General features: G+C 65.1%; 2 protein-coding genes across 5 annotated transcripts in view; one reads left to right on the top strand and one right to left on the bottom strand.

Moving 5' to 3' along the window:
* The window catches only part of LSP1 (lymphocyte specific protein 1), a 41,765-nt gene extending 27,155 nt beyond the window's left edge, over positions 1–14,610 (top strand). Inside the window, exons 3-12 of one of the 4 annotated variants that reach the window (XM_047101148.1) lie at positions 2,274–2,408; positions 4,921–5,082; positions 6,815–7,010; positions 7,363–7,455; positions 7,720–7,763; positions 7,939–8,014; positions 9,661–9,795; positions 10,132–10,209; positions 10,360–10,465; positions 14,160–14,610. In XM_047101148.1, the coding sequence (XP_046957104.1) occupies positions 2,274–2,408; positions 4,921–5,082; positions 6,815–7,010; positions 7,363–7,455; positions 7,720–7,763; positions 7,939–8,014; positions 9,661–9,795; positions 10,132–10,209; positions 10,360–10,452 (1,012 nt within the window). In that variant the 3' untranslated portion in view covers positions 10,453–10,465; positions 14,160–14,610. Of the gene's footprint in view, positions 1–2,273; positions 2,409–4,920; positions 5,083–6,814; positions 7,011–7,362; positions 7,456–7,719; positions 7,764–7,932; positions 8,015–9,660; positions 9,796–10,131; positions 10,210–10,359; positions 10,466–14,159 lie in introns of all 4 variants that reach the window. The other 3 variants (XM_047101147.1, XM_047101146.1, XM_047101149.1) reach the window with 3 other exon arrangements.
* On the bottom strand, positions 11,713–13,532 carry PRR33 (proline rich 33). The gene has a single exon (XM_047101145.1). It carries the CDS (start codon positions 13,030–13,032, stop codon positions 11,713–11,715), a length of 1,320 nt encoding a protein of 439 aa, XP_046957101.1. The 5' UTR covers positions 13,033–13,532.
* Positions 14,611–21,542: the final 6,932 nt, after the last annotated feature.

Below are 21,542 nucleotides of genomic sequence, written 5' to 3'. Positions count from 1 at the left end.
CGGCGCCCCGAGTCGGGGCCGGTAGGCGGTGGACGCGGCCAACGGGGCAGCCCCCGAACGTGGGGACCCCCACTCAGAACGGGGAGCTGGGAGGCGGCCCGGGGCCCGCTGGGCTGTGCGCGCCCCGGTGCACCCGGGTGGGGGCGAGGCCCCGCGGCGGAGCCCGATGCTGGGGGAGCAGAGCCCCGCTCGGCAGCCCCCGGGGCTGAACCCCGGGCTGCAATGAGCCAGAGCAGACACAGGAAATAGCCTAATTGCGTTCGCTAAGGAACACCAAATCCCTTACAGCTGCACGCGGGCTGAGCCAGGGGCCACGGGTGGGGCGGCCATCGCCGGTGTCCTGACAGCTCCGTGGAGCCTGCCAAGGGGTCTGGGCTGCTGGCCGGGGAAGGGGGGCGCCTTTCCCGGGCCAGAGGCCCCCACCCCACCCCAGGAGAGCCGCCCCCTCTCAGTTCCCAGAACGGAGCCCAGCTGTGGAACAGCGAGGGGTGAGGTCACGGGAGGGGCCAGAGGGGCCGCATTACTCACATCCTGGGGCTGGTGGGAGGGGGGAGGCGAGGGGGAGGGCCCCTTGTCCTTGGGCCGCTGGGGCTCCCGGCCCAGGGCTTTGGGGAGACACCAGGAGACCCCTACCCCGTATCCCTTGTCTGCGTGCCCCCCCCCCCGCCCCCGCCCCCCGGCCCCTGCCTGTCAGGGCTCCCGGGGCCACGTGCAGATGGCGGGTCGCAGAGGGTGGCCCTCGGAGGGGGCCGGCTCACAGGGCCGCTGTCGGGGCGATGGCAAGGACAGCAGAGAACGGGGTCTGGAGCGGGGACCCCGGACCTGCCGTTTCGGCCCCGCCTCGTTCCCGCTCGTGAATCCGTGTGCGTGCTGTGGGGTGTCTGGAACCGTGGGTGGAGGGTGGGTGCGCGTGCCACGCTGGCCTGGGTGTCGGGCTCACGGAGGACGTGTGTATGTGTGTGTGCACGCGCATTATTGCCTCGTGTGCACCTGGGCGTGCAAGGCGGGCCGGGCCCGCGTGGGGCTCTTGTGGCCCGGACATACCGCCCGACAGGTGGACCCCAGAGGATCTGCTCCTGTCTGTGTGTGGGGTGACAGGCAACTTGCGGGCTCTGCACTCAGATCTCGGGGCAAGGGTCTGGGGAGCGGGAACCACGGGGCAACGCTTCCCCAGATAACGTGGCCCTGCAGCCTCCGAGCCGAGGGCCCAGGGCAGGATGGGAGCAGGCGTGGGGAAGGAAGGGCCGCCTAGGCCCCCGGGGGTGGGAGCCGAAGGCACTTCTGAGCATCGAGGGTGGGAGACCAGGGGTGCTGCGGGCCGAGCAGGTCTGGAGTCCCAGGTGGCCACGGCGGGGGGCGGTAGGGGGGGAGCGGGCCTGGAGCCCGGGGCTGAGGAGGGCCTGGCTTTTGTCTGGGAGGCTCTGGGAAGACCTGGGACAGATTAGATCATGGCTGGCAGGGCTGCTGAGACCATGGAGCTGGCCGTCCCGGCCAAGGGACGGAGTCCCAGAAGGAGCGGGCCGCGGGGTCAGGCGGCGGGCAGCAGCGGGAAGGGACCGAGACCCCAGGCTAGGGCAGTGAGCCCTGCAGAGGCAGAGACCAGGACTCCCCTCTCTGGGTCCAGTGGAGCCTGGGTGGTGGGGGAGGCAGGGCCGTGTCGGCGACCCAGGCCCGGGGTGCCCCCCGGATGCCGACAGCGTGAGATCTGCTAGGCCAGGGCCAGGGGGACCAGGCTGTGAACCCCTCGTCCCAGGCTGACCTTGTGTCGCCCTTAGTGAGGGACCCCGAGAAGCCACGGGGTCAGCGTGCACCGAGGGAGCAAGGTCTCTGGCTCGGCGGTGGCCTCGGGTCCGTCCTCTGTGAACGGGCCCAGAGAGGTCAGGTTCAGGGTGCAGGCAGCCTCTTCTTGGGGCCCTTGGGGGGCAGGAGGGAGTGCCCCAGCCGGGGTACCCGGGCAGGGAGGTGGCTGCCCGGCTGGGTCTGCCCCTGGCCCGACAGTGCCTGATCGGCGAGGCTGCTGCCACCGGATTCCAGTGGGGACACGTGGCACCTGTCTGGTACCTGCAGCAGCCGCTTCCCAGGGCCTCGGGGGCCACAGAGCCAGGCCCGCCCCTGTCCCGGCTCTGATTAGGTCCAGGAGGCCTGGCTGCTGGGCGGGGGGCGGAGGACAGAGGGTCTCAGTCCTGCCTGGACACCGGAGCCCCCTCCACCACCGGGAGGACAGGAGCAGCGGGGTGCAGGCTGAGGCCCTACTGACGCTCCGTGTCCCCCAGGCTCACGACTCAGCGGAGCGCGGAAGATGAGGAGGAGGCCGCCCGCGAGCGTCGCCGCCGGGCGAGGGACAGGGAGCTTCGGGCCCAGGACGAGGACGGCGGCCAGTCCCCCGAGCCGCCGGAGCGGGAGAGCCTGTAAGCCGCCCCCCAGCAGTCCGCCTGGCCCCGCTCCCCGGGGCAGAGGGGAGGCTGGTGGTGGGGCCCTGGGCTAGGGCTCCCGGAGGAGGAGAGTGAGGAGGGGCTCAGCGCGGGTGCGGAGACAGCTTGGGGTGAGGGTCCCTGAAGCCCGAGGCGCCAGTGGAGCCCGCCGGCCGGCCGCAGGGACTCACGTGCGGCCACCCCTCCCAGCCAGCCTCCCAGAGCGCTGACTCAGGCTCTGGCCGCCCTGCGCGGCCCTGGCCCCTGCTTGGACCGACACTGACCCCAGCTGCGTGGCCCTGGCCCCGGAGCCCCCCGCCCAAGCTCCCTGCTGCCGGTGACTCATGGAGGCCACGTCCAACTTGGCGGGCCGCAGGCCGGCTCGTTTCCTCCCTGGGCCCAGGAGGCCTCCGCGGCCGGGCTGGGCTGTTTTTACAATAATGCCCCCCTTCCTCCCGCCCCTGTTTTGTTCCATTTTCTCCGAGTCAGCAGCTCTGGGCGGGGTGGGGTGCTGCAGCGGTCACGGCCCCTCAGGCCAGGTCCTCAGTTTAGATAGCAGGGGCTGGGGGCACATGGGGAGCCCACCAGCACCAGATCCCAATCCTGCCCTGACAGGGGGGGGCGGGGGTCAGGGGCTCACCCTGCTGCCCGCGGAGGGAGCAGTCACCAGAGCCCTGGAGGGAGACGTGTCACCCACACACGGGGACCCCAGGGTGACAGGGGAGGCACAGCCCAGCAGTCAGGGGGCCCTAGACGAGTGGAGGAGGCACAGCCCAGCTCTTGGGGAGCCTTGGACTGATGAGGGAGGCATAGTTCAGCTCTCAGGAGCCCTAGACTGAGGGGGGAGGCATAGTTCAGCTCTCAGGAGCCCTAGACTGAGGGGGAAGGCATAATTCAGCTCTCAGAGGCCCTAGACTGATGGGGGGGGCACAGCCCAACTCTTTGGGAGCACTGAACTGATGGGGGAGGCATAGCCCAGCTCTCGGGGGAATCTAGACCAAGGGAGAAGCACAGTCCAATTCTCAGGAGGCCCTAGGCTGATGGGGGAGCACATCCCAGCTCTCAGGAGGCCCTAGACTGATAGGGGAGGCATAGCCCAATTCTCAGGGGGCCCTAGACTGATAACGGGAGGCCTAACCTAGCTCTCAAGATATCCTAGACTGATGGGGAAGCACAACCCAGCTCTTAGGGAGCTCTGAACTTATGCGGGAGGCATAGCCCAGCTCTCAGGGGACTCTAGACTAATGGGAGGGGCAGAGCTTAATTCTCAGGAGGCTCTAGATTGATGGGGGGACATAGCCCAGCTCTCGGGAGGCCCTAGACTGATGGGAGAGGCATAGCCCAGATCTCAAGGGGTCCTAGAGTGATGGGGGAGGCACATCCCAGCTCTTAGAGAGCCCTAGACTGATGAAGAAGGCATAGGCCAGCTCTCAGGAAGCCCTAGACTGATGGGGGAGTCACAGCCCAGCTCTTATGGGACTCTAGACTGATGAAGGAGGCATAGCCCAGCTCGCAGGGGACTCTAGACTAATGGGAGGGGCAGAGCTTAATTCTCAGGAGGCTCTAGACTGATGAGGGAGGCATAGCCCAGATCTCAAGAGGTCCTAGAGTGATGGAGGAGGCACAGCCCAGCTCTTAGAGAGCCCTAGACTGATGAAGGGGGCATAGCCCAGCTCTCAGCGTACCAAGACTGATGGAAAAGGCACAGCCCAGCTCCTGGGGAACCCTAGACTGATGGGGGAGGCATAACCCAGCTCTCAACGGATAGACTGATGGGGGAGGCATAGCCCTGCTTTCAGGGGAGCCTAGACTGATGGAAGAAGCATAGCTCGGCTCTCAAGGGACCCTAGACTGATGAAGGAGGCATAGCCCAGCTCTTGGGGAGTCTGAGACTGATGGGGAGGCCCAGCCCAGCCCTTAAGGAGCCCTAGACTGATGGAGGAGGCATAGCCAGAAATCAGGAGGCTCTAGACTGATGGGGGAGGCACAGCCCAGCTCTCAAGGGACCCTAGACTGATGGGGAAGGCATCGCCCTGCTTTCAGGGGAGGCTAGACCGATGGAGGAAGCGTAGCTCGGCTCTCAGGAGGCCCTAGACTAGTGAGAGAGGCACAGCCCAGTTCTCAGGGGACCCTAGACTGATGGGGGAGGCACAGCCCAGGTCTTAGCAGGCCCTACACTGATGGGAGAAGTACAGCCTAGCTCTGTGGGAACCTTAGTCTCACGAGGGAGATACAGCCCTGTTCTTGGGGAGCCCTAGCTTAATAGGGTCAGACACAACCTCGGCCTCAGGCAGCTCCAGACTACGAGGAGACACAGTCCTGCCCTCAGGGATTCTCTAACAGCGGGGGGAGGCTCGGCCCAGCCATGGGTGCTGCCCCTGGCAGACAGGGTCTCCCACCCCTGGAGCCCAGGGTCTGAGGAAGGAAGCAGATGTGGCCGGTGTGTATAGCGGGCCCCCTGCCCCTCATGGCCCCGTCCGGCTCTGAGCACCCGGCACTGCTCTTTTAGCCTGAAGCCCTCGGAGGCCCCTGAACTGGATGAGGACGAGGGTTTCAGCGACTGGTCCCAGAAGCCAGAGCCACAGCGGCAGCCCTGGGAGGCCGGGGGGGCCTCCAACAGCGGGGAGCCCCCTCGGAGCGAGAGTCCGGAGGGGCAGCAGGAGGAGAACAGGCAAGTGGGGGTCAGAGGCCGGAGGCAGGGCTACCAGGCAGGGGCGCTCTGCAAGCCCCCAGCCTGCGCCTGAGCAAAGGCCACCGGCCCCGCAAAATGCCCCCCGGGCTGGGAGCAGGGGGAAGGGAGGAAGAGAGCTAGACGGCGGCGGGGCGGCGGGCCGAGGGGCTGCGGGGAGGGGTGGGGAGGAAATCTCATTCCCGGGCTCCCCAGGGCCCCTGGGCCCCATCCAGACCAGCTGCGGCCCGGCCGGGGTGTTGCCACATCAGCACACATCTGCGGCCCACTCGCGTAATGGAGGCTCTGCGCCCCTGCCGCCCGCCCGCCCCTCCCTCCCTCGGGACAGGCTGATCTCCATTCCCACGGAGGGGAGCAGGTAGTTCCAGATGTGTGGGCCTGTGAGTTGGCCTGGAGGGACAAGCTTTCCAGATGTGCAGACGTGTTTGCTGGGCTGAACAGGGCAGGAGGGGGTGGGGGCCCAGGGATGGGGGGCTGCTCCGGGAGCTCCACCCCCACCCCGGTTCTGGGGTCTGAGGCACCCTGCAGGCGTGCTCAAGGGCCCCCCCACCGTGGGCAGGGTCCAAGCTCTACCCAGGAGCTTCGAGCTTGGGGGACACCACCTCCCGGCCCTTTGAGGCCCCTCTAGTCTCCGTCTCTAGCTAGGACCGTCTCCGTCTCCAGTCTTCCAACCACCCTACCAGTAGGCTCCTGCACCCCAGGAGCCAGCTGCCTGGCTGGGGCCCTGGTCCTGGCCACCCCCTGGTCACCGGTGCCCCTGCAGGCCTCATTTTCCCCCATCTGCCTTTGAGACTCAGTGCACCTTCCGAGGTGGGTCTGGGGTCTGCAAGGATGGCCCGTCCCCCTCGTGTCGGGTGGCCGCAGCCCTGCCGGCCGCCTCCTCTTTCCCGCCGGCCCCAGGCCACAGCTGTTCCCAACAGCAGGGGGCACTTTGGCTCTTCTGTTGAACCCTCCTGCTCTGCTCACAAGCAAGCCTCCTCCCCGCCCCACACCTGCCTGGCCCTGGGACCCGCTGGAGCTGAATGGGCCCTCTGTGTGCCCGGCCGGCTCGCGCTGACCCACCTTGGGCGGTGGGCCCGGGTCTGGGCTGGCACCAACACCAAGGGGCGTGAAATCATGGAAAATGCGAGAATTTCTTGCTGGTTCAGTCCTGCTCAAATGCAGAGCCCCGCTGGCTGCCGGAAGGCATGGCCAGTGCAGGCAGCCCCTCTTCTCAAGGGTGCCATCCTAGCTGTGACCTCGGCCTTTGCCTTGTCCCTTAGCTGATCTTCCCCCAAACCACGCACAGATCCTGCCCCACTCCTAGGCAAAACCCTTCTTCCTCAGGCCCACCTGCCTCCCTCATGGAGCAGGGCAGGAGCGGGGGGGGGGGGGGCGGCGCTAGGCCAGCAGGGTGGACACAGACGAGCATGGCCCGGGGGCTGGGGCCCATCCAGAGAGGCTGGAGACCGGGTCCGGCCTCCGAGTGTGAGGCGAGAGGGGGCTGAGGCAGCGGGCCCTGTCCACAAAGGCGCCCCAGGGCTGGAGGGCTGCCTCCAAGGTCCTTGGGCCCACTTCCCCCGATGAGGCTGGGGTCTCAGGATTCCTTGGCACTCAACTGGTCAGACCGCCCCCGCCTTTCGGACGGAGAAGCTGAGGTTTGGAAACCCAGAGGGACTCAAACCCAGCAACTGAACGACCTTCACCGGGATTGCATCCCTCCCCTGCCCCCCAGGCCCCATCAGCATGCCTACGGGAGCCAGGGTGGTGATGAGCAGAGTCCAGCCAGAGTCAGCCTGGAGGAGTTGCATCTGAGCCCCAGCTCAGAGCTCCAGGACGGGCCGGGAACAGAGGAGACAGAGCCCAAGAGCCCAGAGGGGACCGTCCAGGGCAGCCTGGGGCCGGCAGAAGCCGAAGAGGCAGACGAGCAGGTGATGGTGGCTCCCTTTGGGGTCCGGGTGCACCCCGCCCCTTGGGCTGGGTCTGTGTCTGCTGACCGTCTGCTCAGCAGGCTGCCCTAGAGGGAGACGCCCACCCCCCACACCCCAGACTCTGTGGCACCCGCATTCCCAGAGGGAGGAGGGTCTTTGTGACCCTGGGATCAAGCGACTCTCCTCCGGACTCACCAGACCCCACTGCAGAGAATTCGAGAAACAGAGCATGTCAGGGCTGGAAAGGGCCTGAGGCCCAGGGAGGGGAAGACGTTTGCTCCAACAAGTCCCGAATGGGGCAGGAGGGGTGCAAGGGGTGCTCATCGTATAAACTCTGATGTTCTATTCCTAGCACCAGAAACGCCAGCAGCCCGGGACGCCCAGCCCCCTGGTCTTGGAGGGTGCTACCGAACAGGGCTCACCTCCCCTGAGCCCCAGCACCAAAGTAGGTCGAGCCCCAGAGCCTGCTGCCTTTTCCTCTTTCCCAGAATCACAGCACCAACCCCACGACAGCCCCAGAGAGGAAGCCACACGGCGGTGCCAGGAACACGAGTACACCCTGCCCTTTCTCTGCCATCCCCCCAGCCTGGCACTCAGCACATCCCTGAGAAATGAACCAGCAGATGGCTCGATTGGTGGATGGGAGCCACTGGGGCAATGGGGGAGGGGGCTCTGGTTGGAGACTCACATCTCTGCTTGCCTTCCGCAGCTCATCGACAGAACCGAGTCCCTGAACCGCTCCATCAGGAAGAGGTGAACCTGCTGCTTTCCAGACTAGGACTTGGGGTTCCCCCAGACGGTGTCGAAGAGAGGGGCCTGGGGGCTAGAGATGCAGAGCCCCGAGGGAGCTCTGGTAGGGGTCGGGGTGGGTGTGGAAGCCCAGTGAGGGAGCATGGGGCGTGACCCTTCTCTTACCCTCCAGTAACAGTGTGAAGAAGTCCCAACCAGCCTTGCCCATCTCCAAGATTGATGAGCGACTGGAGCAGTACACACAGGCCACTGAGGTATGCTTAGGCCTCCCTTCTTCTGCTGGGTCCCTCCTCTATTCACATACCCATTGTCTCATCCCAACCACACCCCTCCATCCAACCAATACTCTTCTATGCAACCAATACCCCTCCATCCAACCAATACCACTCCATCCAACCAATACCCCTCCATCCAACCAATACCCCTCCATCCAACCAAGACCACTCTATCCAACCAAGACCACTCTATCCAACTAAGACCACTCCATCCAACCAATACCCTTCCATCCAACCAAGACCACTCCATCCAACCAATACCCTTCCATCCAACCAAGACCCCTCCATCCAACCAATACCACTCCATCCAACCAATACCCCTCCATCCAACCAAGACCACTCTATCCAACCAAGACCACTCTATCCAACTAAGACCACTCCATCCAACCAATACCCTTCCATCCAACCAAGACCACTCCATCCAACCAATACCCTTCCATCCAACCAAGACCCCTCCATCCAACCAATACCACTCCATCCAACCAATACCCCTCCATCCAACCAAGACCACTCTATCCAACCAAGACCACTCTATCCAACTAAGACCCCTCCATCCAACCAAGACCACTCTATCCAACCAAGACCACTCTATCCAACTAAGACCACTCCATCCAACCAATACCCTTCCATCCAACCAAGACCACTCCATCCAACCAATACCCTTCCATCCAACCAAGACCCCTCCATCCAACCAATACCACTCCATCCAACCAATACCCCTCCATCCAACCAAGACCACTCTATCCAACCAAGACCACTCTATCCAACTAAGACCCCTCCATCCAACCAATACCCTTCCATCCAACCAATACCCTTCCATCCAACCAATACCACTCCATCCAACCAATACCCCTCCATCCAACCAAGACCACTCTATCCAACCAAGACCACTCTATCCAACTAAGACCACTCCACCCAACCAATACCCTTCCATCCAACCAAGACCACTCCATCCAACCAATACCCTTCCATCCAACCAAGACCACTCCATCCAACCAATACCCTTCCATCCAACCAAGACCACTCTATCCAACCAAGACCACTCTATCCAACCAATACCCTTCCATCCAACCAAGACCCCTCCATCTAACCAAGACCACTCCATCCAAACAATGTCTCTCCATGCAACAAAGACCACTCCATCAAACCAACTCCCCTCCATCCAATACCTTTCTATCTAACTGATGCTCCTTCATCCAACCAATGTCTTTCCATACAAACAACACTCCTCCATTCAGCGAACACCCCTCCATCCAACCACCACTCGTCCAGACCTACACCTCTCTATCCTACCAATGCCCCTCTCTCCAACAACCCCCCCCCATTCAATCCATGCTCCTCCAGCCCTATGTTCTGAGCAGCATGACAGCACCACATCTGTCTCTTACCCCACCATATCACCTGTGCTCCTCAGATCAAGAAGGTGTTTCACAAGTACACCCAATGGAGGCACATGCATTTTTTTTTTCCAGAGTGCCCTGCCCTAGCCCCTTACTGGGAAAGCACTCCTCTGGAAATACAAAGATGTAGAAGAAGTCATGTATTGGAGACCCTCACCCTGGCTTCTCTGACATGTCCCATGTGGCTGTCCACTAAAGTGGTCCTGGGTTTTTCCTCCTCTGCAGACTGCTGGCCGGACCCCCAAGCTAACCCGCCAGCCCTCCATTGAGCTGCCCAGCATGGCTGTGGCGAGCGCCAAGAGCCGGTGGGAGACGGGAGAAGTGCAGGCTCAGTCCACTGCCAAGACCCCCTCTTGCAAGGTAACACCCATCCCAGGGTGAGGTGGGGTCCCCTTGGAAAGGCAAGTAGGAGGCTGTCTAGGCTGCAGTGTGGGTAGACAGAGCACTGGGATGTTTGGGGGGTGCTCACCAGGCTGGCCCCCAGAGTGGAAGGCCATGTGGGGGAACTGGTGGCCCGGTGCACGTAGGTGGTGCCACTTTCCCTTTCTTACTTCCTCCCCTGGGCTCTCGTACAAGGAAGTGGGTGGGCAGGCCTGGGACCCAGCCGGGCAAGGCTGGACAGGAGAGAAAGGACCACGGCTTTGAGTTCCCTGGTCGAGGGTCTGCACCTGTGACATGTCCTTCCTCTGAACACAGGATATCGTAGCTGGAGACATGAGCAAGAAAAGCCTCTGGGAGCAAAAAGGAGGCTCCAAGACGTCATCGACAATTAAGGTAGGGTCTAACTGTGGCTGATGTAGGGAGGGCAGGTCTAGCAGGTGAAAGCAAAGAGGGGCTATCCTCAGTGTATCTGGGAGGGCTTCCCAGAGGCAGCACCATCTCCGTTCTGCCGCTCTCAGCTTTGCTCTTGGTCACCTCTCCCAGCAGAGCACTCCGTCTGGAAAGAGGTACAAGTTTGTGGCCACCGGACATGGGAAGTATGAGAAGGTGCTTGTGGACGAGGGCTCGGTGCCCTAGGCTGCCCTTCTGGGTGAGTCCGGGGCAGCAGCCCGAGCGTGAGGTGTCGTGTGTGTGGAATGTGTCCTTCTGGGAATGTGGGGCCACGGACAAGGCCTGCTTTGTTACAGCTGCAAGGGCGGCCTGTGGGGACTGAATGCCCGGCCTTGGAGCTGGTCGGAACCCACACTTGGCTCGCTCTCCTACACCAGCTGGGGGCCCCTCCGGGGTCCACCACCCTGCCCATCACCTGGTGAAGAAACATGGCCCACTGCCGTGGTTAGACACACTTTATTAGTGGCCTGGGTCCCAGGATCCGTTTACAGCACCCATTATGCCCTGCGTGAGGCAGCTGGCCGCCTACTGGCTGCCTCTTCCCCTCCTGAGTCCTGCACCCAGACACCTCCGTGTCCCTCTGCCATCACTGCTGACCCCATCAGAGCCCTGGCCCCTGGCCCGAGTCAGTGGGGACTGCAGACGCGGGGGCCCCGAAGCCGCATGAGGCCTGGGGCCCCCTCTGCTGCCTCCCCTGCCCCGGGACCAAGGACACCCGTCCTCACCCAGCCATCGAAGCTGGGCCCCGCCCCCATCTCCCGCCAGCGAGCCCCCCTCACACCTTGCCCCCCAGGCGGGGGAATCAGAGGCGGGCAACAAAAGGAGCTGAGCCTGGGGTCTGGCCTCCCCCCACCCCCCACACGTGTCAGGAACGACAGTCAAACCGTTGATGCAGCCACTGGTGCCCACGCACAACTGAGTCGCCCTGGCCAGCCCCGCTCTGCACAGCAAACATAAATCTGTCCCCCATCTTTCCCGGAGGGGCGCGGGGACCACAGAACCCAGCCCCAGCATCCTCCCTGCCCTGCCGGCCCGCAGCCCCTCAGGAGCCCAGGCACCCCCCTGCGCCTCCTTGCCCCGAGTCCCGAGCCATGGGCCCTGCTGTGCGGGGCCGACTCATCTACCCGCTGCCTCGTCACTGAGCCGTGTTCCTTCCTTCTTGCGCGTGATTTTACCCCGTTAGCCCCCATAGATACTCCAACCCAGTGCAGACCCCTTCTCTGCCCCAGTCCGTGCCGTGGAGACCGGCCTCCTCCCCGACCCCACCTGCCCCTGCCGCACCCCGCCACAGTCCTTCCTGCCGCAGCCTGTCCGTCCCGCACCCCCCGGCTGCCCGGTGTCCGTCCGGCCCTGGCGCCCTCTGCAGTGGCCGTGGCTCCCCAGCTGGACCCCCTGTCCCTCTTCTGTCCACACCACGGTCCTGGGCCCCGGTGCCGCCCTGACCGGTCACTGGAGCCTCCAGCCAGCTGCCGTCCGGTTGAAGTTCTTGGGCTTGGGGTTTGGGTCCACGACGGAGTGGACTGTAGGAGGTGGCCGGGCGGCTGCCTCCCGCAGCTTCCGGGCGTTGAATCGCGGCCTGCACAGGAAGGGCAGGCGGCCCAGGCCGGCCAGGGTACAAGCCCCATCCCTGGGCCCAGCCGGGCTGCCTTGGGACTTGGCCACTGACGTGCGATACAGCACCGCGTCCCACATCCTGGAGGCCCGGGAGGCTGGGGGCCGGGACGCTGGGGGGGCGGGGGCTGTCACCTCTTGCCCCCCGCCCTCTGGGCTCTGCTCTGGCCCCGGGCACGGGGATGTTTCCGCCTCCTCCATCAGCTGCTTCTTGAGGCGCGTCCAGCCGCTGAGCCGGGGCCTCGGTGCAACTTTGGGGACAGGGTATGGGTGCGGGCCTGAGGGCGGGGCCGGGGACGAGGCCCCCCGGGGACTGGAGACCGCCTCGGCCTCAGCGGCAGGGCCAGCCACGGGGGGCTTCTCCACGGGCTCAGCTGAGGCCGGCCTGTGAGGCGAGGGTCCCGGTGAGCGGTAGGTGGGGACTATGGGCACCACGAGCCGAGGGCCACCCTCTCTGGGCACCAAGGCCTCAGGGCCAGGGCACTGAGGAGGGGGGGCCTCAGGGCAAGGACCGGCAGTCTGGGCCTCGGTGGGCAGAGGGCGGATGTGGGCCGCGGGGGCCGGGGGCTGGGCCCCAGGAGGGTACGGGACCGTGTCCTTGTCCTGCCCACCAGGCCCCCCATCTGGGGCCGTCTGGCAGGGCTCCGGGGTCCTGGCCTGTGGGGACGGCACGAGCCGGATGTGTACCTGGCTGACGTGGGTGGCCCCTGCTGTGGGGGCCGAGACCTGCGTGAAGCCGCTGGGGGACCGGGTGGGGTGCAGGGCCGGTGTCGTGAGCCGGAGCCCCGTGGCCTTGAAGTGGGCAGCCAGGCTCCTGTGCTGAGTGAAGCTGAAGGGGGCTGTGGACTTCTGCAGAGGCGATGCCACGTGCTGGATGACGGAGGGGTGGGGGGAGCGGGGCAGGGCGGGCACGGAGCGCGGGCCCTCCGCGGGCCGCGGGGCCGTTGGCTCCTGGTCGTGGCTGGCCTCACTCACGGGGGACAGGGAAGTGCGGAAAGCCCCCAGTGGCACGGGGGCCCCGCCCCCGGTCATCTTCTTCCGGGCAGCCTTCCTCAGAAGTTTCTGCAGACGAAGGTTGTCCTTGCCTGGCTTGGGCAGCAGGGGCGGCGGGGGTCCCGAGGGCCCCGGGGGGCACAGGCCGGCCACGATGAGCATCGTTGCACCCTGGGGTGGAGAGGGACAGCCGTCACAGGCCAGCCGTCCTCTCTGCCGGTGCCCCCGCCCCCACCACCCCGAGGTGAGATAGGAGCTCCTGAGGCCCAGAGGGGTCACCGCCCGACCCTGACCATCAGAATCTCTGCTTCCCGAGCGCCCGGCACCTGCCAGGTGCGTCCCTAGCAAGTCTGTCCGCGTCCGCAGCTCCGTGGGGCGGCTCTGCCTCCAGCCGCTTCGGAGAGGAGCCCACGGAGGCCCGAGCGACTCGGTGGGCGACGGCCGAGGGCGCCGCCCGGGGGCACAGCCTAGACCGTGAGACCCGTGGACGGGCTCCAAGGGGGAGGCACGTGCTGGGCCGGCCGCCCGCCAGGGCAGGAAGAGCGCCCGCCCGCAGACGCGTGAGGGGCGCCACACCGTCGCCAGTCTGACCACAGGCTCGTCCACTGTGAGCCAGCGGTGAGGGTGGCGGCCAGAGGCTCAGGAAAGCTGAGGCTGCATCATCAGAGGTCGATTGGCCGGGAGGTGGGAGCAATTTTCGCTGAGCTACGCTAAATGGGATATTCCCGCAGACATCCTGGCTGGGGTGGTCCTGGCCAAGCCGCCCGCCCTGGTTTCTGGGCGCCACGTGCTCGCAAGGACGTTGACAAATGGCGTCTGGGCCAAGCCGGAGGCCGGCCGGTTTGTGGGAGGAAGGAGGCCCGGAGCTGCCGGCCTGTGGGGGCCGGCTCTGTCAGGCGGGAGCGGGTCTGCCTGGGGAGGGGCCTCAGGGGTCTGCCCGGGGTTCCCGCTCGGCTGTGCCTGCTTCAGGGGGCCCAGGACCCCAGGGACCGCGGGAGCTCGGGGGCAGCCAGGCTAGCGGGAGAGCAGGCGACGGGGCACAGCTCCCTTCACCTTGAATCCCAAGTAGGCCCGCGGCCCCGGGGGGGCCCCGGTGTCAGGAAGCCAGCTTCCAAGGTGGAAGCGGACGTGGGGTTCCGGTGGCTGGAGCAGGGCGGCTGCTCCCGGGGGAGGGGGTGCCGTAGGGAGGGCCAGCGTGGCCACCAGAGACGGGCTGGAGACGCGGAGGGCAGGGGGTAGCCCCCTCCCCGGACCGGAGCCTGACACCCCCACCCATGCCGGTGTTTCAGCTTTCCTGAGACTGCAGACAGCTCGGGCAGCACCCTCCGCCCTCGCAGGGGCGAGTCCAGCCAGACGCCCACCCCGGCCCTGCCATGGGAGCCGCTGCCGTTGCCTGCCTGGCCTGCCCGCGCCCGGCCAACACCCACCACCATCGCCGTCTCTCTACTCCTCGACCCCCCGACCGCTCTCCCCTCCCGCTCTCTGACCCCCACTCTACCTCGCACAGCAGGGGCAGGAAAGGGACTCTCACTGGTGATTGACCAAAGGGCCCACCCCACCCCCCCCAGAGACCAAGAGTCCCCGAGGAAGGCCCAGCCTGGGCAGAGAGAGGACACGTGCAGGGGGACCTCCAGGTCGAGAGACACCAGCGCCTGCACCACATTCTCAGGCCCTGCCCCCTCCCTGCTCCCGGCTTGCAGCCTTGTCCTCCGTGTGCAATAAAGCTCCTGTGTGTTCCAAGTGCTGGCTCTGTGTCCATAACTGGGGGGGAGCGACAAAGAAGAGGGCCAGCCCGGTGGGAAGTCCTCCCCAGCCCCTGGACAGTGGTAGGATCCAGAATCAGACACTCTGTCCTGTCCCATGGCCTTCTGCAGTATTAGACTCCGAGATCTGAGGTGTGTGGTGGCTTAAGTTGGGGCGCATATGATGGGGGGTTCAGTCTTCCTCTTCCAGAACATCTATGACACTTCCCTCCTTGACTGGCCAGATTAAATTTTACTGCACCCGAAACAGTGTGCATTTCTGATCTGTACCCCTAGACTGTGAACTCCCTGAAAACAAGACCCACCTTGGGGTCATCCCCCATTCCAGCACCTGGGAGGTGCTCAGTGAAGATTTGGTGGGTGGACAGATGTGGATGGTGGATGGATGGATGGATGGATGGATGAGTGGATGGATGGACAAATGGATGGATGGATGAGTGGATGGATGGATGGATGGATGAGTGCATGGATGGATGGATGAGTGGATGGATGGACAAATGGATGGATGGATGAGTGGATGGATGGATGGATGAGTGGATGGATGGACAAATGGATGGATGGATGAGTGGATGGATGGATGGATGAGTGGATGGATGGACAGATGGATGGATGGATGGATGGATGGATGGATGGACAAATGGATGGATGGACAAATGGATGGATGGATGAGTGGATGGTTGGATGGATGGACGAGTGGATGGATGGATGGATGGATGGATGGATAGATGGATGAGTGGATGGATGGACAAATGGATGGATGGATGAGTGGATGGATGGATGGATGGATGGATGAGTAGATGGATGGACAAATGGATGGGTGGAGGGATGGATGGATGGATGAGTGGATTGATGGATGGATGGATGGATGGATGGATGGATAGATGGATGAGTGGATGGATGGACGAATGGATGGACAGACGGGTGGATGGATGGATGGGTGGACGAATGGGCCAGTGGAGGGATGATAGATGGAAGGGTGGATGGACAGATATGGATGATGGATGATGGGTGAAGGAGTGGAGGGATGGATAGGTGGGTGGACTGATGTATAAATAGCAAGATGGGTGGATGAATCTTGGCTAATGGATAGATGGATTGATAGAGGATAGATGGGTACATGGGTGGATGTACAGAAGGTAGTTGGACAGAAATACCATTGTATGGGCAGGAGATGGAAGAAGCGATGGAGAGGCAGTCAGATCAATGCGTGCTGCATGGGTAGTAGGTGGCTGGCTGGCTGGCTGGGTGTGTTGGTGGGCAGATGGATGATGGCTGGATGGACAGTGGGAGGGAGGAAAGAAGGTAGTCAATGTGAGAACGGATGGGAACAAACAGGTGGGTGGGTGAACGGACCAGTGTGTGAAGGCGGAGACAGGGCGGAGGGTGTGCTCCCCAGCCCTGGGCCCGCACCCAGATCTGACATTGGGTTCTGCTGCCCTTGTTGTCTGGGGAACCCATTGAAGAGCAGGACCACTGGACCTTTGGCGTTCTAGGTCTGGCTCTGCTGGGAACCTCCATTTTCAGAAGTCTCTGTGATTAAAATTGGCCTGCCTCCTGGAGGATGGAGTAAATACGGACCAGTCAGGAGCATTAACGCTCCACCAAGCCACAGCCATCTTTTCTCACCACGGCCCACCTTGGAGACTGCGTCCAGGGCCGTGCTCTGCCAGCCGGGGCGCATCTCCCAGCGGGCACGCCACGTTCTCCCTCCCCACCCAGCGGGATGGCACATCAGCCAAGGGGAGCGGCAGAGGTGGCCGCAAAGCCCATGGCGGTACAGTGAGCCGGGGTCGGAGCGGATGACGCCACGGGATGGGAGGCGGCGGGTGGGGCGGACGGTGCCAGGAAGCCAGACGGCCACGCTGCCCTGAACAACCCCGGCCCTCTCAGGAGCCTCGCACCCCAGCCCGGCCTCGGGGACGGGGACCCAGGGCTTGTCTCCTCTGAGTATCTCCAAGCCCGCTACCGCCGTGACGTAAGACCCTGCCTCTCAGAGACTGCGGGTCGGGGCCTGCGCGCCAGAAGGGTCCAGAGGTTCAGAAGGGCCCCTGCCCGAGGGGAACCTGGACTGGGATACCCAGGCACTGCCCCTCTGCCATCGGTCCCGCCTGCCCGAGAGCCCCACCCCAGCGCAGAACTCCAGCCCCGCGTGCGGGAGGCGGAACAGACCAGTGACCTACACATGGTAAAGAGGCACCCAGGCTAGTGGGGCCGCAGACGCACGGGGCTGTGGCAGGACCGTCTCTGAAGTGCTGCGTCAGCCGCTTCTATCTGGGGCCTGGCAGAGCCCAAGCCCGTGGGGCTGGCACCAGTGTGGGTGCCCAGGACCTGTTCAAGGTCCCTCGGGCCCCGCCACCCCACCCGTGCAAACCGGGGCCTGGACCAGACTGAGGGGCCCCGCTCTCCCCCGCCACCCGAGGGTCCCCCCTGAAGGTAGCTGGAGCCAAACTGCTCTGGGGCCGCCTCTCCCTGTCCCGGCTTCCTCCCTGCTCTGTGGCCTCGCTCAGCACCTCCGGCTTTGGAAGCCGCCCCCCACCGTCCCTGGGCCCAGGGCCTGCGTGCTCAGTTCTCAAACCCTCTCTGGGGTTGAGACCCATCCTGCACCCCGACCAGGGCTGGGCCACCCTTCTCCCTTGCCCCCACCCCGGGACCCCAGACCCCCTCCAGCCCTCCGGGGAGGCCCCTGCCCTGTCCCTCTCCTCCCACCCCTGCCCGGCCAGGCCAGGTGGACCGGGGTGTGGATTACCTGTCGAAGGTTCTCGGAGGCCTGCGGCCTGTCCAGCAGAGCCTGCTCAATGCTGTCCGGCCGCACCACGGGCCTGGTGCCCTGAGGGGGAGGTCACGGATACCCAAAATAAAACCTGTGCTGTTCCTCCTCTGACCTCAGCGCCCGTTCTCTGGCTCGGCCCGTTCGCGGGAGAGCACCTGCCAGGGGCCGAGGCCACTGAGCGGGCGGCCACCCTCCTCTGCTGGCCGAGGAGGGCCACTGCAGGGCCTGGGCGTGCCCGTCGGCAGGTGCCGCTCCTAAGAGCGGCAAGGGGCAGCGGGCGGCTCCGGGAGCAAGGTGGTCTGAGCGGGGCTGGGTGTGCACGGGGTTTCCTCGACCAAGCCCCGGCACAGCCTACAGACAAGGCCGCATGGTCCCGAACGTGCTGTCCCCACGAGTGTGCCCACGTCTGGGGGGGCAGGGGGTGGTGAGGACCCAGAGGAGACAGCCTGAGAAGGGAAACCTTACCACAGGAAAGAGGCCACGGCGGCCCCCGGGAGCCTCGTGGGGCCCTCCCTAGGAGTGAGTCTTCAGGTGGCCCCGCTGGGCAGAGTTGGCCAAGGGTCAGCTGTATGTGGCCCCCCGAAACCCTGGCCCATCCGAGGATCTGGGCAGCTTGGGAGACAGCATCAGACGGGAGGAACAAATTCAGACCGGAACGGGGCGCAGGGGGCAGGGGTGTCCCCAGTAACTCCAGCCTCCGCGAGGCAGGAGGGAGAGGGTCCCTGCCTCCCCCTGCTGCGTGACAGTGGGCATGCCTCTCCTGTCGTGGGTCCCTGTGGCCTTATCTCCGACTTGCGGGGATTGAACGAGGTGCCAGCGGAAGCCTTCCGGAAGCTTCTGAGGCCCCAGAGCAGGCAGAGAGCTGGGTGGAGCTGGGGCTCGGGCGTGCGAGCCCCCCGACGTCCTTGACCGGAAGCCTCCACTGGGTCTCCCCAGGGCTCACCCCGGTCCTGCGCACCGAGCAGACCCCACCGTCGGTGCTCCTCCCTTGCCTGGAGCCCTCGGGTCTGGAAGGAGGTGCCGGCCTGCTCTGACCCCTCTTCGTGTCTCGGTTTCCCTAATCCGAGGGTCAGGCCCGTCGGAGCTCGTGGCCTTGCCAGCTAGTGAGGGGACCATCAGAGGCCCGGGAGAGGTGTCTGCCGGGCGGATGGTGCCATCTGGAGTTCTGTGGACAGAACGGCCAGGCTCCCCGGGCACGTGGCGGGGCCCGCCCTGAGCAGCACGCGGAGTCCGGCCTCGGGGAGAGAGGACCTCAGGCTCTGGACCCCCAGACGGCGGCTCCCAGGCTGAAGGGAGGGGAACGGCCCCGGTCGCTGGGGGAGACCCAGCAGGACCGTCAGCAGTCGAGATCCTGTTTGGGCTGTTTCTTCTCTCACCCGTCTGTCCTGTGCCCCAACAGCACCCACGCGAGAGCCAGGCCTGGTCACTAAGTGGGGCGCAGACAGGACAGAGGCCTGGCTGAGGACGCCCGGAGCCCTGCTCTCCACGGCGGTCTCTGGGACGCCGGGCCGCGTGCTCTGATGGAGGACGCGGGTGGGCCTGGGGCAAAGTGCCCACGCCCCAGACACCGTGGGGGGCGGGGGGCAGCTGGACTGGGGGAGTCGGGGCCCCCGTCTGGGACCCCACAGCAGCCTGGCCCAGAGAGGGCCTTGGCTGCATCCCTGGGGCCACCCCGTCCCTCCCGTCACCCCTCCTCAGCCCATCAAGAATGTGCCCGCTGTCGGGGGAGTAAAAATAGAAGCTGACACTTCCCGGGGAGGAGGGTGGACCTTGCCTCCGTCTCCAGACACGTCCCCCACATCCGCGCCTCCTCAGGCCTCCTCCTCTGCTGTTCCTATACTTGGTAAGGGGCCTGCGTGGGCACGGCCCCTTCCCGCCTGCCCCACATGCCCGGCCACCCAGCCCCTGGCCAATGGGCTGCTGGGAAAGATCAAATGTCACTATAACATGAGGGCGTGAGCTGAGCGGGCAGTGCCTGAGCCGGTCCTGTCCACAGGGAGCTCTAACCCTTCTCTCCAGACTCAGCCACAGGTCGGTATGGCCCAGGGCTGGGCGGGGCCGGCCCGGCATTTGAGGCACGTCTTGGGTCCCGGGGTGCTGAGAGGGGCCAGGCCGTCGTGTTCACACATGTCTCAGCTCCGAGCGTGGCGGCCCGGAGAGCCCACGAAGACAGCCCAGGGCCCCAAGGGTGCTGGCGCAGAGGGCGATGCTCTCTGGACGTGGGGGAAGCCACTCTGAACGGGAACGCGACAGCCGGGGTGGCCCGAGGAGGAAGGTGGGGGCTCCCTGGAAGGAACGGGGCAGAGGGCTGGACAGAGGTGCCCAGGAAGGGCGCTGCGCACAGCCCCGAGGGCCCCTGGGTGCCGTGTCCTGCCCCCCCCCTCCCAGCCCCGGCCCATCTGGGCCTTTCCCCGGGGACTCCAATAAGCTGAGGGCACCAAGGCCAGCCCCTCGCACAAGCCGGGGGTTCTTGGCCTCAATCAGTCATTGCCTCCAATCCTGGCATTTGTAGAGACGAACACGTCGGGGGGCTTGTGTAATTCATCCCCAGGGGCAGCTCCGTGAGGAGGGGAGGCCGGGACCCTCGCAGCCCCAGGGGCACCTCCCAGAGGTCAAGGACAGGGGCGGACGGGCCCAGGCAGGGGGCGCAGTGGGGACCTGGGCCTCTGTCCTCGCAGGGTGGAGGGCATGCTCCCCAGGGCCCCGCCCCTGCTCCTTGCCCTCCCGCCTCCCCCTGCCCCATGCCGTGGGCTCAGCTGCCCTCCTGACTTCGCCCAGACCGGGCGCCCGCACCTGCTGGTGTCCTCAGCCACCGGGGGAGGCCGGGCCAAGAGCCACTGCAGGATACGGTGGGGGCCCAGCCGGGGAGTGGTGACGCGGCCGGGGGCCCACAGCTAGTGAGGACAGGGCCTCCCACCTTTCCCACGCCATCTCGTCACCTGGGAAGGGAGGGAAGGGGGTATGTGTCTCCGAGGAGGTCTGACCTCAGGGGCTATTTCCACTGTCGCCCCCGCTGAGGGATGGGCTTCCTTCCCAGCTGTCGAAATGCCGTCCCTGCCCTCCGGCACCCCCCACCTTGGCCCCGACAGACAGCGAGGTGAGGGGACAGAGCAGCCCTGTGATGTGTCCTCCAGGGCTCCCCTGGCCAGAGGGGCAGGATGCGGGAGAAGCGTCTGCTTCCCCCGGGAGAGTGAGACTTTGCCAGGGGCTTGCGGGCACCCTGCCTGGGGATACGGGGGTCCTCCTGGGCACCCCCTTGGACACCAGCCCAGAAGGCAGGAAGGCAAGATGCAGGAGGTCAGGCGGGCCTGGGACACCTGCGGGGGCTGGCGGGGAGCTGGCCAGGAGGAGACCTGAGCTCCGCGGCTGCCCTCTCAGCCCCCCTCCCAGCGTCTTGGGTTTCTGGGCAGAGGTGTCTTGGCTAATTTGGGTGCCTATTTCTGGACACCTCAGCTGCCACTGGCTCCTTAAAAATAACCGGCCCCTGGGCTCGGGCCACACCAGCCCCCACTTGAGGCTGCCGACAGGTGTAGGGCCCTGGCCGGGTGGAGGGGGGGCCAGCAGGGCGAGGCCCCGGGCTCTCATGGAGCCTCCCATCCTAGAGAGTGGCCCCCGGCGGGCTGGGGTGCTGAGGACAGGGCCCACGGGGAGAGACGGGGCCCGGGAACAGGGGGAGACCCCAAGCCGTGCACGAGGCGGGAGGCTGTAACCGGAGGGGGCGGCCGAGCCCTCTTCCAGGGAAGAGCCACGCGCTTCCCCGGGCTGGGGTGGGGGGGAGCAGCGATCTGTGGGTTAATTCTGCACGGAGCTTAAATTGCTCTGGGAAAATTAACATTCTTGACAGAGGCTTCGGAAAACTGTTCCCACCTTAGCGCTGTGATGCTCAGGCCTCCTCCGATGATGAGCTTGTGTTTTCTTATACGCAGCTCCCCGGGGGGGGCACGGCTATTGTCTTCCACTAAGCTGTGATATGTTGTCATGAACTTTGTGTTTTAAAACCCCGGGCCAACAGTGTGATACAGCTGCTCAGAGCGTTCCCAGGCCCCGGGCCGCCTCAGGCGTGTGCGGCGGCCAGCTCACGGAAAGAGGGTCCCTGAGCGCACTGGCCTGGCACGGGCCGCACCTGCACACGTGAGCTT

Source organism: Lynx rufus, unplaced genomic scaffold, assembly GCF_022079265.1.
Source record: "Lynx rufus isolate CCGP_SWC_20201006 ecotype Redwood Valley unplaced genomic scaffold, mLynRuf1.p SCAF_58, whole genome shotgun sequence".
NCBI classification, from domain to species: domain Eukaryota; kingdom Metazoa; phylum Chordata; class Mammalia; order Carnivora; family Felidae; genus Lynx; species Lynx rufus.
This window is presented reverse-complemented; position numbering and strand designations above follow the sequence as displayed.